Genomic DNA, 24173 nt, shown 5'->3' on the forward strand with positions numbered 1-24173 from the left:
AGCATTCAGAATTTTATTTTTGATTAATAATTAAAAGCTTTAGATTATCATCACTGAACATTTTACACTTTTTAAACATTACTTGCATTAAGCAAAACACCAAATAAAAACATTTCAGACAAATAAGTTAAAGGCAGTATAGTTTAGGGCTGCAACGATTAGTCGATATAATAAACAATGTTGATTGTTTGAAGTTGTCGACTACACATTTCATTGTCAACTACGTTAAAAAAAACGTTATTTGCAACATTCCTGCATTGCGCAAAGTGCTGGGGACAAAAGTACAGTGGGAGATGAGCCAAAAGTCTCAAAGTGCCCAACCACAACAAATTAAATATTTAATCACTAAATAATCAGTACTATTTGTTTAAACAACATCTAGAAATTTATATGGCTTATAAATCTCATAATGAGCTGTTTCTATCGTTTTTAGAGATGGAGGACATGGCAGAAATAATCGATGACCTATCAACTAATTGAAAAAATAATCAGCAGATTAGTCGACTACCAAAATAATAATAATTGCAGCCCTAGTGTAGTTTATGCCGACTGTCATGAAAGCCAGACACAAGACAGACAAGTGCAGTTACCAAACAAACAATTTGTGAAATAGGTGATTTAGCTTATAAGAAAAATCAGGGACAGACAGGATCTGTAACCAAGGCACTGTGAACAAACCCCATACCAGAGTGAGAAGGCAAGGAGGTCATACACAGGATATCCAATTTAAATAAGCAGTAGGGCTAGGCAAAAGGGTAGTCTAAAATACAAAACAGGTTGTGCTGAGAAGGCTAACAAAAACAACCAAGGGCTAGACAAAAGTCGGTGGAGATACAAAAATGGGATGGTAACAGAAAACAAACAAAAGAAACGCAAGGTAAAAAGCTATGAAATAGATTCATTACCGGGCAGAAACAGGAAAGCAGGGGGTATATATACTCAAGAACACAGGTGTGAGCAATTTCAGAAGCACGGTGAGCTGGAACTCTGAAGCATCACATGATCCAGCATGTCCCGGAGATTTGAGCGCAGGTGCATCCTGGAAAGTGGAGTCTTTATTGAGAGCACTGGAGTCAGGCAGACAGACAGCAACATGTTTTTGTTAGATTATTTAAGGTCACACAGCCTAACTTTCAGCAGTAGTAGCATTTAACTGGATTCCAAAAATGTCAGAGTTCAGCTTTTAATCAGCTTTTAACAGCTAAAATCAGACAGCAGTGTTGTTCTCAAGACTGAGCTCACACAGAGACTTGAGTCTGTTATCAGTGCAGTGAGTAATCCAGCTCAGAAAAACATCACAGCTTAACTTGGGTAGCAGTGATGATATCACGGCACTGTGATTCTGCAGTACTCGATATATCACAAGACACGAGATCTATTCTCTATGGTACTTCATGAAACGGGTGTCATATTGTATCGTACACAATAATGTCGCCAAATATTGTGATATTTTTTATATTTTTTGCTGTTTGTAGCTAAAGGAAAATTCCCTCTGTATTATTTCACATTAAATAAATAATATTAAATCTACTAAAGACAGATTATATCTGTCAAGTATCATTTATTTACAGTCAATTCTTGATATATTGAGTGAATTCTGAGTATCAAGACAACATATTGGATCGTTAAGTTATGTTACAATCTGGTGAAAATCTCAATTAGGGGTGTGCCATATTTATTGACACCAAACACAATTTTAAATATTCATTGAGTTGCAGTAGTGCATTCTTTAAATTAATTTTATTCATTTAATCGTTTGTCATATCGAACGAATATCACGAAACAGCCAGAAATATCATAATATTTATTTTAGGGGCATATCGCACACCCCTACTTCATTTCATCTGTGTTACTGAAGAGAATAAAATACTCCTAAATAATCAAATAATACCAGGAATTATGGATTAATTGGTGTCAGTTTCACAGTATTTAAAAATCAATATTATTCACCACAGGTTTACCCTATTCATTTGATTTTAGAGCCACCATGTGGAGTAATGGAGCAGTGACTTTAGTAAGTCTAATTGGGAGGCGAGGTTTAGGAAGGTATCGATAATATATCACGAATGAAAGTGATATATCACAATATCGACTCAGTTTTGTCCCAACCCTAGCTAAACCCATACAGGACTCACATGTGCTTTTCTGTAGTGCCACACTGAGAGTTCAGAAAGCCACAATAAACAACATTTCAGTTAAAATTTACACAGAGAAAGACATGCAGTTTCTGGTAAACTAACAAATGTGGCTAAAAATATCCTGTATAAAACGCAGTACTGTTTGTTTGAGCCTCTGTGACTAATGTAGGGTACAGTGACTGCTATGCAGGTGGGTGTGGTGAACACATGCTGGGTCTTTCTGCATAATTGAAAAAGCAGGATTTCACTCTTTTACCCACAAAACCCCTCCTTCCTCCCTCCCCCTTTCAGCCCCAGCTGTGATACTGATGGAATTAGCCCGACTCCCCGAGACAATCACAGTCAGCGCCCTGCAGGTGGCTGAACGGCTGACTTTTATGCTTTATTTATTATACGATCATGTTGTTATAAATGTGACAGGATTCCTCCCCATGTCCTCGTCATGTAAATGGAGATTAGTGAGAAGCGCTAATGCTCTACTATGCCCTGTTCACACAGACGTATTTAAACTACACCCAGTCGCATCAGCTGCTCATATTACCCCTGTGTTTGAGATTATGAGCTGCTAAAATGGAATCAGTTGCACTTATCAAGCTACTTTTAGCCTATTTTGAAAAGGATATGAGTAAAACCTAGGTGTTACACCTGAGCTAACAGTTGTAGCAGCCTTGTTAAAAAATCATGGGAAATCAATGGGAAAAGCAATAATCACATGTGAAGCCTAAGTTAAAGTACATTGGCCCGTCTTTAATTTGAATCTAGTTTGGCCCAATTCTGGCCCAAATGCTGGACTCCAATCAAGATTAAGTGCTTCATGTGCCAACACCCCAATTGCTTTAATTTAATTTAAAAAAGAAAGTATAAAATGGTATTCAGCCCAAGATGTATGTACAGATACCGCGGTTGCTATGTATAATACGGGAATTGGCCTGAACTGTATGTGCTAACTTACAATTGCTGAGTATAGTATAAAAATTGGGCCAAGCTCTTTGAGCCAACACCCCAGTTGCTGACTATACTATAGAAACTGGCCCAATCTCTTTGAGCCAACACCCCAGTTGCAGAGTATAATATAGGAATTGGCCCAAGCTCTTTGAGTCAACACCCCTGTTGCTGACTATACTATAGGAATTGGCCCAAGCTCTTTGAGTCAACACCCCTGTTGCTGACTATACTATAGGAATTGGCCCAAGCTCTTTGAGTCAACACCCTGTTGCTGACTATACTATAGGAATTGGCCCAAGCTCTTTGGGTCAACACCCTGTTGCTGACTATAATATAGGAATTGGCCCAAGCTCTTTGAGCCAACACCCCAGTTGCTGACTATACTATAGAAACTGGCCCAATCTCTTTGAGCCAACACCCCAGTTGCAGAGTATAATATAGGAATTGGGCCGAGCTGTTTGTGCCAACACCCCAGTTGCCGAGTATAATATAGGAATTGGCCCAAGCTCTTTGAGCCAACACCCCTGTTGCTGACTATACTATAGGAATTGGCCCAAGCTCTTTGAGTCAACACCCCTGTTGCTGACTATACTATAGGAATTGGCCCAAGCTCTTTGAGTCAACACCCCTGTTGCTGACTATACTATAGGAATTGGCCCAAGCTCTTTGAGTCAACACCCCTGTTGCTGACTATACTATAGGAATTGGCCCAAGCTCTTTGAGTCAACACCCCTGTTGCCGAGTATACTATAGGAATTGGCCGAAGCTCTTTGAGTCAACACCCTGTTGCTGACTATAATATAGGAATTGGCCCAAGCTCTTTGGGTCAACACCCTGTTGCTGACTATAATATAGGAATTGGCCCAAGCTCTTTGAGTCAACACCCCAGTTGCTGACTATACTATAGGAATTGGCCCAAGCTCTTTGAGTCAACACCCCAGTTGCTGACTATACTATAGGAATTGGCCCAAGCTCTTTGAGTCAACACCCCAGTTGCTGACTATACTATAGGAATTGGCCCAAGCTCTTTGAGTCAACACCCCAGTTGCTGACTATACTTTAGGAATTGGCTCAAGCTGCTTGTGCCACATGACCAATGCCAGCCTCAGTCAGTCATTAAAGTTAGCCTCCAAAAAACACCACCAAACCGCTTAGTATAATCTGTCCTGTTCATATTGGAGAATCAATTAATCAACCAACTTTTATTTCAACTCAGAAGTACATTGAGGGCAACCTTCATTTTCAATGTAGGATTGACACGACAAAGAAAATAACTACATTTAATCATTTAAAAATAACAATAGATAGATAAAATAGATAAATATAAGAATAAAATAATATTGAGAGGAAATTTAGATCATAAGAAGATAAGATTAATACAACAAAAAAGAGTTATAATTAAGTTAAAACTAACTTTTATGTAGTACAATTAAAAAAGATATAAAAAATAATAGTACAAATAATTGTAATAATAAGAAGAATGTTTCTGATTTGGCTTCAGAAAGGCAAAAACATCAGTCTATGCAACATATATATCTATTTTTTTGTATGGTTGCTTTACACAGGTTGCTTCTACGCTGTGCAACTAAAATTCTGCACTTCACAATTTCTACGTAACTGTAGTCAACATGTGGTTCAGATATATATATTTTTTAATAGATTTACACTGTAACCAGCACTGCAGCACACACTCAGCTCATGCACTGTATGGTTTTCTCGATTGTTGACATGCCTGGGCCGGTTTCTGACATGGGGGTCAGTAGAAGTGTGGGATTGGCAGCTGTGGAGCGGAGTTGTGACCCGGCTCTTTGCCCTGCGGTGAACCTGATGAACCTGTTGTGCTGTGTTGGCAGGGTGCGACTGGAGGCCTTCTCAGACAACAGCGGCAAGCTGCAGCTCTCCCTGCAGGAAATCATCGAATGGCTGACGGCCAAAGACGAGGAGCTGTCCGAGCAGCTGCCCATAGGGGGCGACGTGGGGGCGGTGCAGCACCAGCGGGAGTTCCATCAGGTAATAACATACATCTACAAGTTCTATCACACTGATTTACATTCCTTTCATTTAGACCTGCTCTTTAATGTCTGTACCGGTTAATCTACACATCTAACAGATTAATGAGCTCAGTTAAACGGTTAAGCAGCCTGCAGAATGAATGAAGGAACCATGCTGTGACCATGCGTGCACACCGCCAGCAATAAAATCACTAGCTGGCAGGCGGCATGCTGGACTGGATTGCATCGTATTCACTAATTATTTTTAACCCTTAGATTAAGGGTGTGATATGACAAATTTTACATAATATATATAATTATTTTAACGATAAAGAAAACCCTTACTGTGGTAATAGTGGCATTTTTTCTTGAAAGCAGTTTATTTTGTATCTGTTTGGCTAATTATGGCAAAGATATTTGGTAAATTTGGCAACACTTTACATTATTGGTACATTAGTGAACAGAATTTCTGATAGAATGTCTCAATTGATTATTAATTTACACTAATTAAGACAATTAACCATTACAGAATTTTCTATTTATCCTTTATCTCTTTAAATGAATTATATACAACATTCTTAAGCAATACAATTTAGTAATGTTTAGTAATGTCAATATTAGTTGAGATTACTTAACCATACAACAGTGTTTTATCACTGTAAGTACTGTTATTTGTTTTACCATACATTCTTTCGTGCAGCAGCTTGAGGGTTAAACCGGATTGTAGTGGCTTCAGTTTGTCTCAACGGTAAACATAATAAACAGAGCTGAACTCTACTTCTGTAATTTGCTGTAATTTGGTAGAAATGTAAATTAAATGGTAATAAAATACATTGGACCCTGTTATAGCGATCTATAGGTAAGTCGTCAACCATGCATGCACCATGCAGTGTTTTTAAGGCATGTCAATGTGTCTTTGCTATCGTAACGACGGGAAAAGTACATTTTGCACAGCTTGAAACGTGCAAAAGTAATATACTAATTCTCTTAATTAATTACAGGTGTCTTTCTTGGGCGTAACGTGAAATACTGTAAACCAGAGTGTCACTTGCTCATCATTCCCTTTAAGAGTCAGGTGTGCTCTGACATTGGCGGATTGCTATTTTAACAGTGCAGCTACCTGGACGTGTCCAACAAACGCTTCTCAGCAGAGGAATCTGACCTGCTTGTTCACGCTGTGAAGGAGCTCCAGCCGGTCATTTTTTACGGGAACAGCAATGTTATTTTATTTAGTATTCTATTTATTGTTTATGTAAAGTTGGGTTAGGCCTGTGTTGCAAAGATAACAATGAACATTTAACTGTTGGCGTCTTTCTAGGTTGTTTTTAGTCAGTGGAGCTCCTGTGTTTTCCGTTTACAAGATAGCAATGCGCCAGAAATTAATGAACACACCCATCGGTCTAGATATATTCACAAGCACTGTTGCTATTTTAACCACACAGACTGAAAGCATTAAAATACTGTTTATATTATACTAATTTTATTATTAATTTCTACAAAGCAAAAGAGTATAGACCCAGTATCTATGATTATACACATTGGCTTCAGCCCCATGTAAAGACTGGGCTCTGCTTTAGTGGTTTTACAATGGATTTGAAATCCATACGCTTTGTATTAGCGAATCACAGGCGTGTATAAATGCAGTGGTACGCATACACTCAATCATATACACGCGGAGAAAACAAGCAGGGCAATCTAGTTCTGTACTCTCCATTTTACATGAACACACTCACAGGCGTATACACACACACCCCACACCCTCACACACACACACACACACACACACCATGTAATTGGTCCTGTACTACTGTGGAAAGCTTTTTCCACCTTTGTTCCAATTTTCACTGCTGTCAGTCTGGACTCAGTCTGTGTGGAAGTGGAGCCCTGCACAGAGGGCTAGAGGGAGAGAGGGAGGCGAGAGAGAGAGAGAAAGAGAAGAACAGAGAGAGGGAAAGAGAGAGAAAGATAGAGTTGATGCTATGTTTAGCAAATGTGTCTTTCTTCTAATCACATAAGTATATTTAATAACTATGATCACCTTCTCATTTCTACACCCATTATCTAATATTCCCGGCTCCACTGATCATATAGACACATATATAGAAGCTCTATTCTAGTTACAGACTGTAGTTCTGTATCTGCTTCTCTGCATACTTTATTATTGTCTTCCTTATTTTCACCCTGTTATTTAATACTCAATACCGACAGAAGAGAAAACCACCACAGAGCAGCTATAATAATAATAATAATAATAATAATAATAATAATTATTATTATTATTATTATTATTATTATTATTATTATTATTATTATTATTATTTGGGTGATGGGTGGTTATTCTCAGCACTGCAGTGATTAGCACTGATTAACAGGGTGGTGGTGTATGAGGTGTTAGTGTGTGTTGTGCTGGTACTGTAACGCTTTAGAGTTGGAGGCAGGATGCAAGTGCAAATTGATATTATTAGCAGCCATATTGAAACCAAACAAAAACCTAAGACTATAAAACAAACAAAAAAAGGACAAACTTAAAAAGCAAAGACTAACATAAACAGAAGTCAAACAAACACAAAATAAATAAAGGTAATGAAACAAAAACCAGTAACATGGATAGGGCTGGGTATCCTTTACAAAATTTCGTTACTGCTACCAGTTCAAAACTTCGAATTCAGTACCAAAAAATACAAAAACGTATTTATTTAACATCTGACATGAGTAATCTCATTCTCATAATGTCACCATAAGAAGCTACCATACTTTTTTTTTTGTTGGGTCTTGTTGGAACAAACAAACAATGAGCATGATTGTGACATTGTATTAAGAACAAAAACAACACTGTTACTTTAACCACTGCCTAAACTACAAATATTTTCACTAAGCGTATTGCTGGACACATTTAATTTCTTTTTAAGAAATATCAATATTAGACTGGAAAAAATAAAATAAAAATAAAAAAGTGAGCAAGAGATACACAGAGAGCAAGTGTGCGAGAGAGACAGAGCGAGCCTGAGAGATTTCAGCATAACCACGGTGTGTCGACCACATGTCTGCGTGTGCTCTCAGTTTTTGTGCCTCAGGGCGCCGTCATGGTTGTATTTATTGTGTTTAGTTTCAGTTTCATGCAAAGTATCGAAAATAGGCACCAAATATTTGAGCCATATATTAATATTACTATTACTCTGTATTACTGAGACATTTTGCTCTGTACCTTTTTGGTATTGAATTTGATACCCAGCCCTAATGCTGGAGACAAGAAACTCCTGGGGTAGATAACGAGGGGACTGGGTTACAAACGAGACACAGGTGGGAACACTAATGTCCGGGCGGGGCTAGGGCGGAGACAATACAGAGACAAAACAAGCAGACTAGGGAAGTTGAGCAAGAACAGAAGACCAGTAGAGAAAGGACCAAGAAAGGAGAAACACAACAAACATTGGCTAAAATGTATCGTCCATAAGTGGATTAGATAGAGTAGCAGTGCTGCTGGAGTTTTTAAACACTGTGTTTAACCTCTTAAATTCCAAGCCTAAATTTTACCAATTTCTGCCTGAAATTACATACTCAAATTTTAAGGCTTTTCTCTCTAATATTAAATTCAGAGGCACATTTATGAATTAATATTACTTAGAAGCCTTTACATAATTAATTAAAAACACCTAAAATTATACAATTGAACATTTCATGGACAGTTTTTTTATTTTATTTTTATATTTTATTTTTACTCACTGTACTCCACTCTATTTATTACACACTCCTACCTACTGTTGCTGCTCCACCTTAAATATAAAATAAAGTCAAAGACAGAAGATCTGAATCTGTTGCTGCCCAGTTTACAGTGTTGGTCATCCTCTAGTCCTTCATCAGTGCTCTGGATTCTGTTGGTGTACTATTGTTAGTGCAGAAGTGACACTGAGGTGTTTAAAAACTCAAGCAGCACTGCTGCTGTCTCTGATCCACTCATACTGTCAGCACAACACTGTTACCTCACACACCACCACCATGCTAATCAGTGCTAATCACTGCAGTGCTGAGAATAACCACCCAACACCCAAATAATAATAATAATAATAATAATAATAATAATTGCTCTGTGTTGGTTTTCTATCTTTTGGATTCTGAGTATTAAAGAACAGGGTAATATGAGGATAATAATAAAATATACGGAGAAACAGAGATAGAAAGAGACATAGAGAGAAAAAAAAAAAAGTCTCTCACTCCAGTTAGACTGACTGTAAAATCAGCCGCTTTCCAATTAAGAAAAGGCCAGTTCCTCCCTCACCTCCCTCACATTTACACAGTTCACACCCCCCACATCCCGCCCCCAAACTCCACATGAACTCCCACACTTACAGACTGCGAAACATCACCCAGTCATCATCCACTAACACCCCCATCCTCCCACTCAAACCCGGCCATTACAGTTCCATCCTTTTAACAGTTTCCCAGTGTCCTCTTTTCTGCTGCCGTTTCCATTATAATTATGCATGGTCTTGTTCCCAGAGCTCCGCATTTCTCTAAAACTTTTCTGACAAGGCAGAAAGGAAATTGCATGGCTTGTTCTGCAGAGGATTGCAGGGTTTTAAGAAATGTGAATTATTGATCTGAAGTGAATTTTGTATGTGGTGTTCTGTACCTATTTTGGAGTGTGTCGCTGCCTATTTATTACGTGTGTGTATATATGTGTATTTAAGGTAGGATTGAGTGGTTAAAGCATTTGTAGAGGATTATTGATGTTGGCGTTGTGGTGTAAATTCTCAAATCACATCCAGGCTGAATGCTGCACCTGCAGAAACCCGATTACTGAGTATAGTACGTCAATCAGCCCTGATGTACAATACTAGTAACAGAAAAAGTTTGGACACAATGTTAAAAACAGCTTTATGATGATAAAGTAATAGCTATCAGTTAACAGCTGTGTTGAACTCGTCAAGAGTTAATTACTTGAATTTCTTGTCTCTTAATGTCCGTTTAAGAGCATCAGTTAAAGTAAAGTAGTGAAGAGGTAGAGTTACAGGTATACAGTGAATAGTGAATATTTGAGTAATGTTCTAATCCATTATGAGAAGCAACAACTACTCAACTAAATAAAGAAAAAAAATACTTTAGTAAGAAATGAAGGTCAGACACTCCGAAAAGAAGATTTTTAAGAACTTTGTGCAGTCACTGTAAAGACCATCAAAATGCTATGATGGTGAAACTGGCACTTATCAGGATCGTCTCAGGAAAGGAGGAGAAAGAGTTAGGAGAACAACTTGCAATTGGCCACCTTAAATACCTTTTCTCATGATTGGATACACCTGGCTATGAAGTTCAAAGCTCAATGAGGTTACCAAACCAATTTTGTGCTTCAGTAAGTCAGTAAAAAGTAGTTAGGAGTATTCAAATCAATAAAATGATAAGGGTGCCCATACTTTTGCACCGGTCAAATTCTGGTTTAATGCATATTGCACATTTTCTGTTAGTACAATAAACCTCATTTCAATCCTGAAATATCACTGTCTCCATCAGTTATTAGATATATCAAACTAAAATGTCTGTTGCAAACACCCAAATATTTAGAACTAAAAATGATTAATAGGGGTGCCCAAACTTTTTCATATGACTGTAGTTTGTTTAACACTTAAGTTACTACATCATTATTTATATAGTATTTTTTTTTATTTAAATATAAAAATACTGAATGAGAAATTGTGTTCTTTTGTGTGACTTTTCGCTGGTACTGTATTTGCCTACGCCCCTTTTTGCTAGCTCTAGTTCCTGAGTTTTAGCCAATGCTGCCCTACATCAGCCGAGCAACTTTTGCAATATAGTGTATATACCCATCTAGACTTATAGAAATGAACTTAATAACCTTCACAATTCAAGACAATTGTTCTACAGAAGGAAACATTTGAGCTGTGTTTTATCCTAAATATGCATAATTTATATAAATATGATCTAAAAACTTCCCTTTACATGTTACGTGAGCGCACAGCACATATACTGAGTGTGCAATAGAGCCTGGATCAGAGTTTTAGGCTGGGAGAGTAAAAGCTGTGCTCACTGCAGGCGTCAGCATCTGTGTCTGTTTATGCACAGAGGGGGTCATTTCTCATCACCAGGAATCTTATCAGTGTCAGCGGGTCACTGATACGCTCCCGTATGTTTACCTCAGGCTGTATTTCCCACTTTGCCTGGGTCTGTGTTGAGTTTAGTTCAGTTCGGTGGGTGGTGGTGCTGATGGTGGTGCTGCAGGGAGGAGCTGTTGTCAGGACTGACCTTTGTGGTTCTTTGGTTTAATAGACTCAGTAAGATATTGCACAGTATGAGTAATTCCAGTTTATAATATATAATGATTCCAGTGTACTGCAGTTTCCTCCTGCAGAATATGATCTGGCTTTAGGGCTCATTAAAGGCTCTAAGGCACCGCAGTTAAAAGTGGCCCAAACTGAATCCTATATTATTAGTTCTGATTTAGGCTACGTTCATATCTGGTATTGGAATCAAAATGTCTCATTCTAACGTTTTTTCAATAATTTTGAAATGTCTGGTTGTGTCTCTATTATGAATAAATGTCATGCGAGCTGCTTTTTGTGAAAAAAGTGCTCTGATGATCCGGTATAACACTGCTTTAGTCCCGTGGAGTAGGGGATTTTGCTCATGAATATTTTTTTTTTTTAAGTTTAGGAACTCTTTAAAAAGATGTGTCTTCAGTCGACGTTTGAAGACGGCGAGTGACTCTGCTGTTCTGACATCCAGTGGAAGTTCATTCCACCACCTTGGTGCCAGCACAGAGAAGAGTCTGGATGTCTGTTTTCTGTGTGTTTTGAGGTTCGAGCCGAGCCGTACTGGAAGCTCTAAGAGCTCTTGGTGCAGATCTGGTTTTGACCATCGCCATCAAGTATGAAGGAGCTGGTCCGTTTTTTGCCTTGTAGGCCAGCGTCAGGGTTTTGAATCGGATTGGGGGGGGCGGGAGGGAACGCAGCAAAGGAGTCACATGACTGAACTTCGGAAGATTGAAGACGTGTCGTGCTGCAGCATTCTGAATTAATTGTAGTGGTTTGGTGGCTCTCAGTGGAAGACCAGCCAGTAGAGAGTTGCAGTAGTCTAGTCTTGAGATGACAAGAGACTGCACAAGCACCTGAGTGGCTTCCTGAGACAGAAACGGTCGAATTCTTCGGATGTTGTACAGGAGAAATCTGCAGCACCGAGTCAGATTTGTTTTATCATAAATTCATTTTTACACTAATTAAGGTCTTTGTAATGTAATATGTTACTTTACAACATGTGTAATAATGCCCTGCTAAGTGCAGTTCAGCCACTGACCTAGTCTTAGAGTCTCTGTAAAACACCAAATCCACTGGAGATCCTATGTAAACCCACAGAGGTGGATAGTCCAGGTCCAGAAAGTTTTTTTTTAACTAGTGTAAACAGAACTATTCCATACATACACCTACCTATCTCATATGTACTTGGCTGGTGTTTTTCCTCAATAGATAAATTCTAACCATTTGTTTCTTAGCTCTGAATTACTGGGTAAAGCATATAAACACAGATGTGATATTCGCACAAATAACACAGGAATGAACTGCATGCTTTTCCTAGCGCTGTTAGCTCCTATCTGGCGAGACGGCGTAGCTGCCCGGCCTCAGCTCTGCCTGTGGGCGGTCCCAAGCCAAGGTGGGCGGGGTCACATTTCAAATTCACTGTGAATAAAGGTAGAACGACGATGAACCAGAGTTCACAGATATGCGTTGATGCCTTGGTCACGATCAACTAAATAAGTAGGGGCAACTTTTTAAAGAAATGGCTGAACATAGTCACAGGACACTGCTGCAGTGACAAAAGAAAATAAAAAGCTTAAAATCAGTTTAAAGAGCGCTGCTGCCACTCTGAATCGCTTTGATAGCTCATGTAATGTGGGAGAAGATACTAGTTTTAACTGGTGGTATTAATCCCAAATGTGCAAGGCATACTTTTCCTGTTGTTACGATAGCAAAAACACGCGGTCACGCCCTAAACCAAGCTGTGCAGAGATGGATGGCTCGCTAATATATTGCAAAACTAGGGCCTGTAGACTTGAATGGAGAGTGGTTAAAGCTGCATTATAGAAAGCAGATAATCAGGAGATGGAAAAACATGTCTGATTTGGTGCCCCCTACTTGAGCTGCATTTGCATCAGGATAACCGGAAAAGTGTCTGCAACTGGAGGTCTTCTCATGAGCTGTTTTCTAGTGCTTTGTTTGGAAGCCAGCTCATCTGTTCTCTCCAGTGCTCTACTTATCCATATACATAACTTTCTAGCCAGCTTTGTTGTGTAGCCAGCAAGCTAGTGGTCTATGTGTGTTAAGAACAGTCGTGTGTGTCTTAGTGAATGAGTTATGCGTATATGCAGCATGCTGATATGTCTCAGGTACAGTATATACAGTGAGATGCGTTCCAAAAGTTTGGACACACCCCTTTTCATTCAAGGGTGTCATTATTAGGAATCATGTAGTAACTTAAAAGTGTTAAAAACATATATACACTATGAAGCCTTTAGGTGCTCTTATCTGGGGAGCGGTTTACGGTTTCAGAGGCTGGTACCTCTGATGAACTTATCCTGTACAACAGAGGAAGCTCTTGCTCTTCCTTTCCTGCGGTGGTCCTGATTAGAGTTGACTGACATTCATATGTTAAAGTCATTTTTTTCTTTATTTAGTTGAGTAGTTTTTGCTTCTCATAATCTGGATTAGAACATTACTCAATTATTCACTATTCACTGTATACCTGTAACTCTACCTCTTCACTACTTTACTTTAACTGATGCTCTCAAACACTTTATTAAGAGGCAAGAAATTCAAGCAATTAACTCTTGATGAGTTCAGCACAGCTGTTAACTGAAAGCCTGAATTCCAGGTGACTCATAGAGCTGACTGAGTAAATCCAGCAGAGATGTGCAAGATTTGCTGTCACCTAAGCAAGAGGTGCTACTTTGAATAATTAAAAATATAAAACATATATTGGTTTGTTTAACACTTTTTTTTAATCATAATTCCGTATGATTTTATTTATTTATTTATTTTCATCTGCCCTAAAAAAAAAGGCTCTTCGAGGCATATTTTGGGTAGAGAGGTCCATAACTGCTAGACATGCACTTGAATCCCAGTTAACAGACTTTGACCGGGGGCACTTTATTGGCCTGAGAGAAACAGGATGGATATTTCAACGAATTACCCAAGATTTAGGCTGCCACCTTCTTTTTGTAATGGTGTTCTAACTGGCTTGGCTTTTAACTGATATACAGTGAAGCAAGGTGTCCTGGGATGGCAACCCTTTCTATGACACCTACACAGCACATTTGCCAGTGTTAAATAAAAGCCTTTTGGGCTCTATCTTACATTCATGCTCATTGCTATCCTACACCCAGTTAACAGTCTATTTTCTCACCTTCCGCCTGCGTCATTTAAATAGCAGCAGTGCCCACTGATTAACGTGGTCGTCTGGAAATGAGGTGTGTTCAGGTCAATTTTTGGTGTATTGCTATCTTGGCAACAGAAAACACAGGAGACGGATATCAACAGTCTGACGTTCATTGTTATCTTGGCAATGCAGGCTCTCTACACAGTCAACACAAGTACACCCCTGCTTGTTTCACTCATGGACATGCAGCAGTGCACAAACCCAACTTTTCACCTTTAGGGAGCTAAAATAGTAATGTCAGACCGCTTCTGGCTCTTAAAGGGAATGGCAATTAACACAACGATTGGTTTATTTCATGTTGTGCCCAAAATTAACCACATCCATGATTGTTTAAGAGAATTTGTACATGCCTTTTGCGAGTTTCAAACCACTTACTTTTCCCGTCGTTATGATAGAAAAGACATATTTACCTATATGAACCTGTACAATTGACGGATTGTCTACACACCTCTAAAATAGGGACCACAGTGTTAAATTAGAACTGTGAGTGATAAAATGTGACTGTGTTAGTTTAACTAAAACACTAGAGGCTAGTGATGTCCAACAGGGTACTAAAGCCTCGTTTTAACTTAAAACGTATTTCTTCACTCTAATATATCATCATTACATTTACATATATAGCTTTATCCCATTCTACTATATATGTTTTGTTCTTGGTGTGCCTTTTTTGAGTTTTGCTTATAAAAGCGTGTTGAATTTCTCGCTCGCTTGTGTGCAGGCCTTCATGGAGGATGTAAAGTCCAGGGGACCATTCATCTACTCGGTGTTGGAGTCTGCCCAGGCCTTCCTGGCCCAGCATCCTTTCCAGGAGCCTGAGGAGACGCTGCCAGATGGCAAAGGTCTACTACCTTTTCTAAATGCTCTCCCAGAACTCACTATCCACTCCAATTCCAAACCACTTACCCACCTCTTTAGAGTGCGGTGACTCAGCACAGGTGCTTCTAGTGAACATGCTTTACCAGAACCCATCACCGTTTATATAGGTCAACAACTGGAGTAGCTGGGTCATTCCCAATTAGCCCAGTGCAGCTGTGCATGCGACATATGGCGACATCAATAATGAAGTTGGAAGAGCTCTCTGTTGTTTTTACTCTTTTACTTTCTATCCTCTTATCTTCTGTCTCTGGTGTTCTCCGCCCTGTTTCCTCCTCCACCCCTCGCTCCCCTCCTGCTGCAGAGGTGTCGCCGAGGCGGCGAATGTTGAACGTGAGCCGCTCGGTGTGGAAGCAGGCCAACGTGGCCAGCGATCTGTGGGAGAAGCTGACGGCACGCTGTGTGGACCGGCACCGGCACATGGAGCGTACACTGGAGAGGCTGCTGCAGGTCCAGGCAGCGATGGAGGAGCTGGCTGGAGCTCTGGAGCAGGCTGAAGGAGTGAGGGATGCCTGGGAACCTGTGGGAGATCTCTTCATCGACTCACTGCAGGACCACATAGATGCCACCAAGGTACAGGTTGTGTGCAAGTTTCGTGCTTTGCCGACAGATAAGTCAACATAATTGATAACGTCAGCTAAAAAAAAAGTGTTGACGCATCATTATTGTGTGATGGAGTGGACTTTACCTGTAGGAGGAGTAATGGGCTCACACAGGTGGCTCACTCTCTGCGTCTCCAAACATGTAAACACACCAGATAAGGGAGAAGGCAACACCCATACTCTCTGTAAATAAGGAAATTCTAAAACTCAGATGCTGGTGTCACTAAATAATTTTAAACTTTGTTTCTAACACCGGTCTCACTTTATAATAAGTGTCCCTAAGTACTATGCATTTACACGGTAACAATCCATGTAACTACAGTGTAACTTCTGATGAAGTACACATTGTTACAGATTAACTACAGAGGTACAGGTTATGTAATTACACATGTTTATTAAAGTTAATTTTGACTTGTGTAAGTACACATGTGTACCAGGGTGAGTGTACGTACACAAATGATATAGTAAGTGCACTTACACATGTGTAACAATGTGTGTGTACTTACACATGTGTAATAGTGTGTGTGATAAGTTGAGTATAAACTTATCCAACAGCTATTGTCTAGTATGTAATTAGGGCTGATTGAGTACACACACATTGTTATACATGTGTAAGTACACTTGCTCTATTACATGTGTAAGTACACTCCCCCTAGTACATGTGTACTTACACAAGTCAAAATTAACCTTAATACACATGTAATTACATAACCTGTACCTCTGTAGTTAATCTGTAACAATGTGTACTTCATCAGTAGTTACACTGTAGTTACATGGATTGTTACCGTGTAACTACATAGTACTTAGGGACACTTATTATAAAGTGAGACCCTAACACCTTTAGACAGCCTGTACTTTTGATTTGTTTCTTTCATTTATTTGGTCCTTTTATTTATTCTGTCTTTTGTTTTAAGTTTTTATTTTATTTCCATCACTTAATTTCTTCATAATATTGGTGTTATTTTAGCTACTTAAATTTTAGTCCTCTATTTATTAATTTGTGTTTATTTTATTATTTTAAGTATTTATCTCTTTATTTTGTTGCTTCAAGTTTTAGCCTGTTCACTTATCACTTTAATCTGAATAATAATTGTTATTGTTTTGTTAATGAAGTTTCAACGGAAGGTTGATTGAATGATTGATTGATTGATTGATTGATTGATTGACATCAGCTAACAGACACTAAGACCTGATACACCTCCACCATGATAATCAGTGCTAATCACTACAGTGCTGAGAATAACCACCCACATTTAAAGAACATGGTGAAAGGAGGATGATAATATAGTATACAGAGAAACAGAGACAGGACTACAGTATGTAATTAGATTAGAATAGAACTACAAAGTGTCCTATATGATCAGTGAAGCTGATATAATCAGCAGTAAGTGAGCAGTAAGACAAACGAAGGTGGTGTTAATGTTATGGCTGGTCAGTCTAATTATTTAATTAAAATAATAAATAAATACATAAAATAAAATAATAAGCATCTGCAACACAGACCTGCTAAAATTAAAATGATAGAAATCATAAATTTGCCAATTCCACATGTCTACACAGTCTTCAGAATAACAGAAATTGCAATAATTCAGTTATGAATTAATGAATGATGCACATCTCAATATTTTTGGTGCTTTGACAAGTTTTAATTTTAATTTGTGTTCTCTGTATTACTATCTATTTATCTAATTAAACAGGACTAATTATCAGTCGTGAAGATTCCTCCCATCAGCAGACTGGAGCCATAGACAGCTGAGCCACATGGCCACTCTGTCTCAATCTCCCTAATGAAACATGCAGTGATCGTAATTTGTAATGATAATGATACGAAGGCCGACTACATCAGACCTTCCACCCCTACATGGACACGAGTTGCATGCAGCTGCCCAGCAGAATCAGCTGTCTGAGGGTTTATTTTTATGTTAAATGTATTAGTAATAGGCTGATACTGTAATTAAATTAATAAACCATGTATAGTACTAGTAAAAAGTTTGGCCACACCTTCACACCTTTCATTTATATGGTTTTTCATTATTTTAAAATGTTCTGCATTGAAGATTAATACTAAAGTCATTTAAACTATAAAAATCTAAATCTAAATAGAATAATTTAGTTAACAAAAAAGTGTTGGAACAAACCAGAATATGCTTTATACAGCACTGGAAAAAAATAAGAGACCACTTTGAGTTGCTTTGATTGTATATAATCAAGTAATATAATATAATATAATATATAATATAATATAATCAAGAGTAAGATGGATAATCAGAAGCCACAAAACACATTTTTTGCACCAGTAGTGGCATAAAGTTATTCAAAAGCAGTGTGTCAGACTGGTGGAGGATAACATGCTAACATGCATGAAAACTGTGATTAAAAAAGGCACGGTTATTTCACCAAATATCTTAAAACTTGAGAAATATGGATTTGTTTTCTTTGCATTATTTGAGTCAGAAAGCTCTGCATCTTTTTTGTTATTTCAGCCATTTCTCATTTTCTGCAAATGCTCTAAATGACAGTATTTTTATTTTGAATTTGGAAGAAATGTTTTCAGAGCTGTATTTTATGTTCTTTAAAGAAGAAACTCTTGTTTAGATTACAGTTTTGCACATCTTTTTCAAATTTTTTTTTCTGTCAGCTTTATGAGGTAGAGTCACCTGAAATTCAGGCTTTCAGTTAACAGCTGTGCTGAACTCATCAAGAGTTAATTACTTGAATTTCTTGTCTCTTAATAAAGTGTTTGAGAGCATCAGTTAAAGTAAAGTAGTGAAGAGGTAGAGTTACAGGTATACAGTGAATAGTGAATATTTGAATAATGTTCCATATGATGAAAAGCAAGAACTACTCAACTAAAAAAAGAAAATGTCAGTCAATCTGAAAAAAAGGATTTTAAGAATTTTGAAAGTATCCTCATGTGCAGTCAACTCAAAGACCATCTACATAAAATGGTGAAACTGGCACTCATCAGTACTGCCGCAAGTTTATCAAAGTTACCAGCCTCAAAAACTGGATAAAAAGAGCACCTAAATGCTTTACAGAGTTTTACACTTCAGTATTTATTGACAGTGTAGACATAGAATGAGAAGGTGTGTCCAAATGTTCGACTTGTACTGTATATAAATTGATAATTTAGTGTGGTAATGATCTGGTTATGATTGTGACCGGTGGTTTCTGGCTTTAATATGTCGATATGAACAGTCATGCAATGTTTTATCATGACAATATAACAATATATACAATATAAAATAAGGTTTTGATCCTGAAAGCTGCTGTATGATCAGTATTTCTGAAGTGAGGAGTGTACGGTAAGTGAGTGTAGTTAAGCAGGTTGCAGTGCTGGCTGCTTTTGCGTAGCCTTTATGCAGCATGGCGGGCTGCCCACTCTCTGTGATGCATTTACCTGCTTTCCCTCTAATAGTCCTCCATTAGAGCCTGACTGCCAGCTCGGGAAGAATGGCCAGCACAGCTGAATTAAAGCCGCGGCAGAGCAGCGGGTCGTCCGCCTGTCTTTCCGCTCTAATCTTATCAGCGATGGGCTCCCGGGTGGTGCAGCTGGCTAAGAGGGTTGTGTCCTATCACCGGGACCCCAATTCAAACCCTAATGATGCCCCAGTCGTCCTTGCCCGTAAGTGCAACAAGCCACATCTGGCCCTGGTGCTCTCAGACTGGATGGATGGCTCAGTTCTTCTCCTCTATTGATCTCCAGCAGTTGCTGGTCAGTAATGGGAGCCTGCTGGCTTACATTCACAGAACTGTGGGTACTGTTAGAATGTGCGTTCACCTGCGATGTTATAAAGAAGGGCTGGGCGATATCACAAATAAAAACAAAAAATAAAAATAAGAGAAATGGCGATAAACTGTATGATAGAGGTAGTCAATATGTCTCTAAAACAATACCACGATATCTCTAGGTATTTTTTCCATAACAATATTATTGGTGATATGACGACAAACATAGAACAATAATAAAATACTGTAACAAAATAAAATATGACACTTTATTTAGTATTAACATGATACATGTTTCCATACATTCAGTAGAAACAAACAAATCTGTAAAATCTGAAAGTATCCTTAAATGCAGTCTCCACAAAGGCCATCAAAAAACGTTATAATGGTGAAACTGGCACTCATCAGGACTGCCCCAGGTTCATCAGAGTTAACAGCACCCTAGATAAGAGCATCTAAATGCTTCACAGAGTATTTTGGTTGCTTTGTTTACGATATGCCCCTTAAACAATATCACAATATATCAGGGTATTTTTGCCGTAACAATATTCTTGGCGATATGACAAAACATAGAACAAGAATATAATACTTTAACAAAATAAAATTTGACATTTTATTTAGTATAAACATAAGAGTTTCATACATTTAGTAGAAACAAAGAAATCTTTAAATGTTTTTTCTTATAGATTTTGAAAAAAAAATGATAATAGTTAAACAAACAAAAAATCAGAACAAAGAATACTCATGTAAACTGCAAACAAACAATTGAAAATAAATACAGTATATAAAAACAAACACAAAATTTGAATTTGCTTTCAAGAATAGCGTGAAATATCACAATATGGAGTTTTTTTTTTTTTTTTTAGTGCGTACCATATGGTAACTAAGTGTGTGTCAAGTTCAGTATCACAAATATTTTTCTTGTGTAAAGTAGTTTATAGTATATTGCAGTGGTTTTCAAACTGTGGGGTGCAGTCGACCTCGATTTTGTTTAATTTTGCAAAGCAAAACTTCCTTTAATACATAGATAGTTTGCAAAACAGAACACGTTTAGATCGAGCTTGTTGTTTGGTTTATACTACAGTCACGACAGATAGAGCAAGCTAGTAAATTAACAAGCTAATAACATTATTAGTGAGAGTACCAGTGAAGCGGTTGTCCTGTGGTAGGCATTTTACACATCATGGAAAGATGGTTTAAACCTGGGTTTTTGCACCAAAACTCTGTGAAATTGATGGTTGTTCTGTACTAGGTTTTAAACGGCATATAAAATATTCCTGGGGGCTGTGGAAAGGTTTGCAGTAGGTTAAATGGACCGTGAGTTGTAAAAGGTTGGGAAACTCTGGTATATTGATATTTGCAATAGATTGCCAAGCCCTTATGGTAGCTACATTTATTTGTTTGCAGTCATTCTGTGTTATTTTCAGCAGAAAAATGCTGGTCCACACAAATTTTGTCAAACCATTTCCACATAAACGATCCAAGCACATGTATTTTTTTAATTACATATGTATTAGGTGTAATACTATAAATATGATATCTTTTTCTTGAATAAAATCTTAAGGAATAGTAAAGTAAATTAACAATATTTACAATAGATTGCCGAGCCCTACTACAAAGTTGCCTGAAAAGAGGAAAATAAAGATGCAAGGCCTGGATTACCAAGTACCATGGTGTGTTTTTAGGGAGTATTAGATAAGATATTAGCAAGAGGGAGTTGGCAACAGCTATCTAACACTGAGGATGTCGGTGAGCACAAAGAAAGAAACAGATATTAGGTAAAGAGATGAGTGGACGCTCCCTGGTCTCATTAAAACTGATGATTGTGACCTTGTTGCAAATGGGCAGTGCCTGAAACGTGACTGCATTAGAGCCCAGGCTATTTCCCCTCATTGTCTATTCATCGTCTCTTGTGTTGGTGCTCCTGTAATGTTGGAAAGCGGTAATTTAGTGGAACAGCCTCCACATTTGCTCTGCCATAAAGACGAGGCTGCGTTTCATGGGTTTGGCTGGGCGGCCGTGTCAGCGACCATGTCTAAACACAGTCGTGGACCTCATGTTGCTGTCAGGAGGCAGCAGTCCATTAGGCACTGAGTGTGAGGGTTTGCTGCTCTGGCTCTGGGCGCGTTGTTGGTCTTAATTTGGCCTGGATGGGCATCAAGAGCGGCGTGAGCTCGCTGACACATCAGACCTCCAGCTGTCCGAGTTCACACTGAGGCTGAACAGACTCGGACCCGACTGTAACCAGATTTTTTGCTCAATGTAATTTAGATCAGGACTTTGATTGGGCCATTCTAACACATTAATATTCTCTGATCTAATCCATTCTACTGTAGTTCTGGCTATATGTTTAGGGTCATCGTCTTGTCGGAAGGTGAATCTCCTTCCCAGTCTCAAGTCTTGTGCATCCTCGCAACAGGTTTTCTTACAGGATTGACCAGTATTTAGCTCCATCCATCTCCATCCAACTCTGTCCCTGCTGAAGAAAAAAGCATCCCAACAGTATGATGCTGCCACCACCATGTTTCACAGTGGGAATGGTTTGCTCAGGGTGATGTGCAGTGTTACTTTTCCACCAGACGTAGTAGTGCTTTGCATTGAGGCCAAAATGTTTAGTGTTTTCTCATCTGACCACAGAGCATCTTCTACCACATGTTCTCTGTATCCTGTACATAGCTTAAGGCAAATGGTAAACGGTACTTTTTCAATCAATTAAACGATCAATCAACCAATTAACCTTTATTTAAACTCAGAGTACATTGAGGATGGTCCTCGTTTAGAATGTAGTCAAGCCAAAACACAAGAAAAGGGATTGTGAAAGAAAAAGATTAAATAAATAAAAAAGACCCAGCATTTAAATAAGACATAAACGATATTTTAAAGTAAGATATCAACGGTAATGAAAAATGATAATGCAACTAAAGATAAATAAGTGATTAAAACATGTATAAGCAATAACTAAAAACAATTAAAGAAGAACAGAAATATAAGAAAGAAGAGAAATAAATAAAAGAAAAATAAAGGAAAGAAGGCTAAAAGACAGCTAAAATAAACCAAAAAACATACCTAAATTATATTTAAAAAAAATACATTAAATACATCGCTGGTGCATTGTAGCTAAAAGCAGATTTTCTCAGTTTAGCAAAAACCTTTGGTACCTGAAGGGTATTTCAATCACTTGAGTGAGTCTGGTAAGTTCTGTTATTATTAAGAAGCATCTGTCTTTCTTTCAACAATGGATTTCTTCTTTACGCTCCTTCATAAAGACCAGATTTATCTAGAGTACGCAACTTATAATTTCTCTGCTTATAGATTCTGTGCTGTGGATCTCTGCAGCTCCTCCAGAGTGACCATGACCTGACTTTTTTTTCCCTCATTGTCTATTCATCGTCTTTTGTGTTGGTGCTCCTGTAATGTTGGAAAGCGGTAATTTAGTGGAACAGCCTCCACATTTGCTCTGCCATAAAGACGAGGCTGCGTTTCATGGGTTTGGCTGGGCGGCCGTGTCAGCGACCCTGTCTAAACACAGTCGTGGACCTCATGTTGCTGTCAGGAGGCAGCAGTCCATTAGGCACTGAGTGTGAGGGTTTGCTGCTCTGGCTCTGGGCGCGTTGTTGGTCTTAATTTGGCCTGGATGGGCATCAAGAGCGGCGTGAGCCCGCTGACACATCAGACCTCCAGCTGTCCGAGTTCACACTGAGGCTGAACAGACTCGGACTCGACTGTAACCAGATTTTTCTTTTTCTCTGTGTTTCTGTCTGTTTCTCTCTCTTTCTCTTTCCTCTTTCTATATATCCTCTATCCATCCAGCTGTTTAAGGAGGAGTTGTCTCAAGTCAAGGAGGGCATGAAGCACATCAATGACCTCGCCCACCAGCTAGCCATCTCCGACGTGCACTTGTCTATGGAGAACGCCCGCGCCCTGGAGCATCTCAACAGCAGATGGAAGCTGCTGCAGGTAGACCACACCCACACACTCGTAACCTTGCTTTGACCTTTACGGGGATTTCAGAATAGGTCATAAAGCATGCAGGGCACTACGCCCGAGGCAGTAAGAGTTCTTATTATAAGGCATTATTATTGGATCAGAGAATGGATTTGTGTACAGCAATGTCAGTATATATAGTGGCTTGAAAAGTATTTATACATCTTGAATCTTTTCTAATTTTGTCGCCTTAGAACCACAAACTTTAAAATGTATATCACTAAGATTTTAAGTGATAGACCAACATAAAGTCACACATAAATGTGAAGTGGAATGAAAATAAGTCTTTTGGGGTTTGTCTCTACCAGTTTGATCATCTAGAGACTGAGATTTTTGCCCATTCTTCTTTATAAAGCAGCTGAAGATCAGCCAGGTTGGATGGAGAGCGTCTGTGAACAGCAATGTTCATGCTTTTCCACAGAAGATCAATGGGATTTAAATCTTTTAGGATTTTGACTGGATCATTCTAACAC

At 38.5% G+C, this 24173-nt stretch overlaps 1 protein-coding gene across 2 annotated transcripts in view; it reads left to right on the top strand.

Moving 5' to 3' along the window:
* Window positions 1-24173, top strand: part of drp2 (dystrophin related protein 2) — a 277743-nt gene that overhangs the window by 149846 nt on the left and 103724 nt on the right. For both annotated transcript variants that reach the window (XM_049484130.1, XM_049484131.1), the window contains exons 3-6: window positions 4937-5093; window positions 15231-15351; window positions 15690-15958; window positions 23527-23673. In XM_049484130.1, the coding sequence (XP_049340087.1) occupies window positions 4937-5093; window positions 15231-15351; window positions 15690-15958; window positions 23527-23673 (694 nt within the window). The remainder of the gene's footprint in view (window positions 1-4936; window positions 5094-15230; window positions 15352-15689; window positions 15959-23526; window positions 23674-24173) is intronic.

The sequence above is a fragment of the Astyanax mexicanus genome, chromosome 10 (genome assembly GCF_023375975.1).
Source record: "Astyanax mexicanus isolate ESR-SI-001 chromosome 10, AstMex3_surface, whole genome shotgun sequence".
Classification (NCBI taxonomy): domain Eukaryota; kingdom Metazoa; phylum Chordata; class Actinopteri; order Characiformes; family Acestrorhamphidae; genus Astyanax; species Astyanax mexicanus.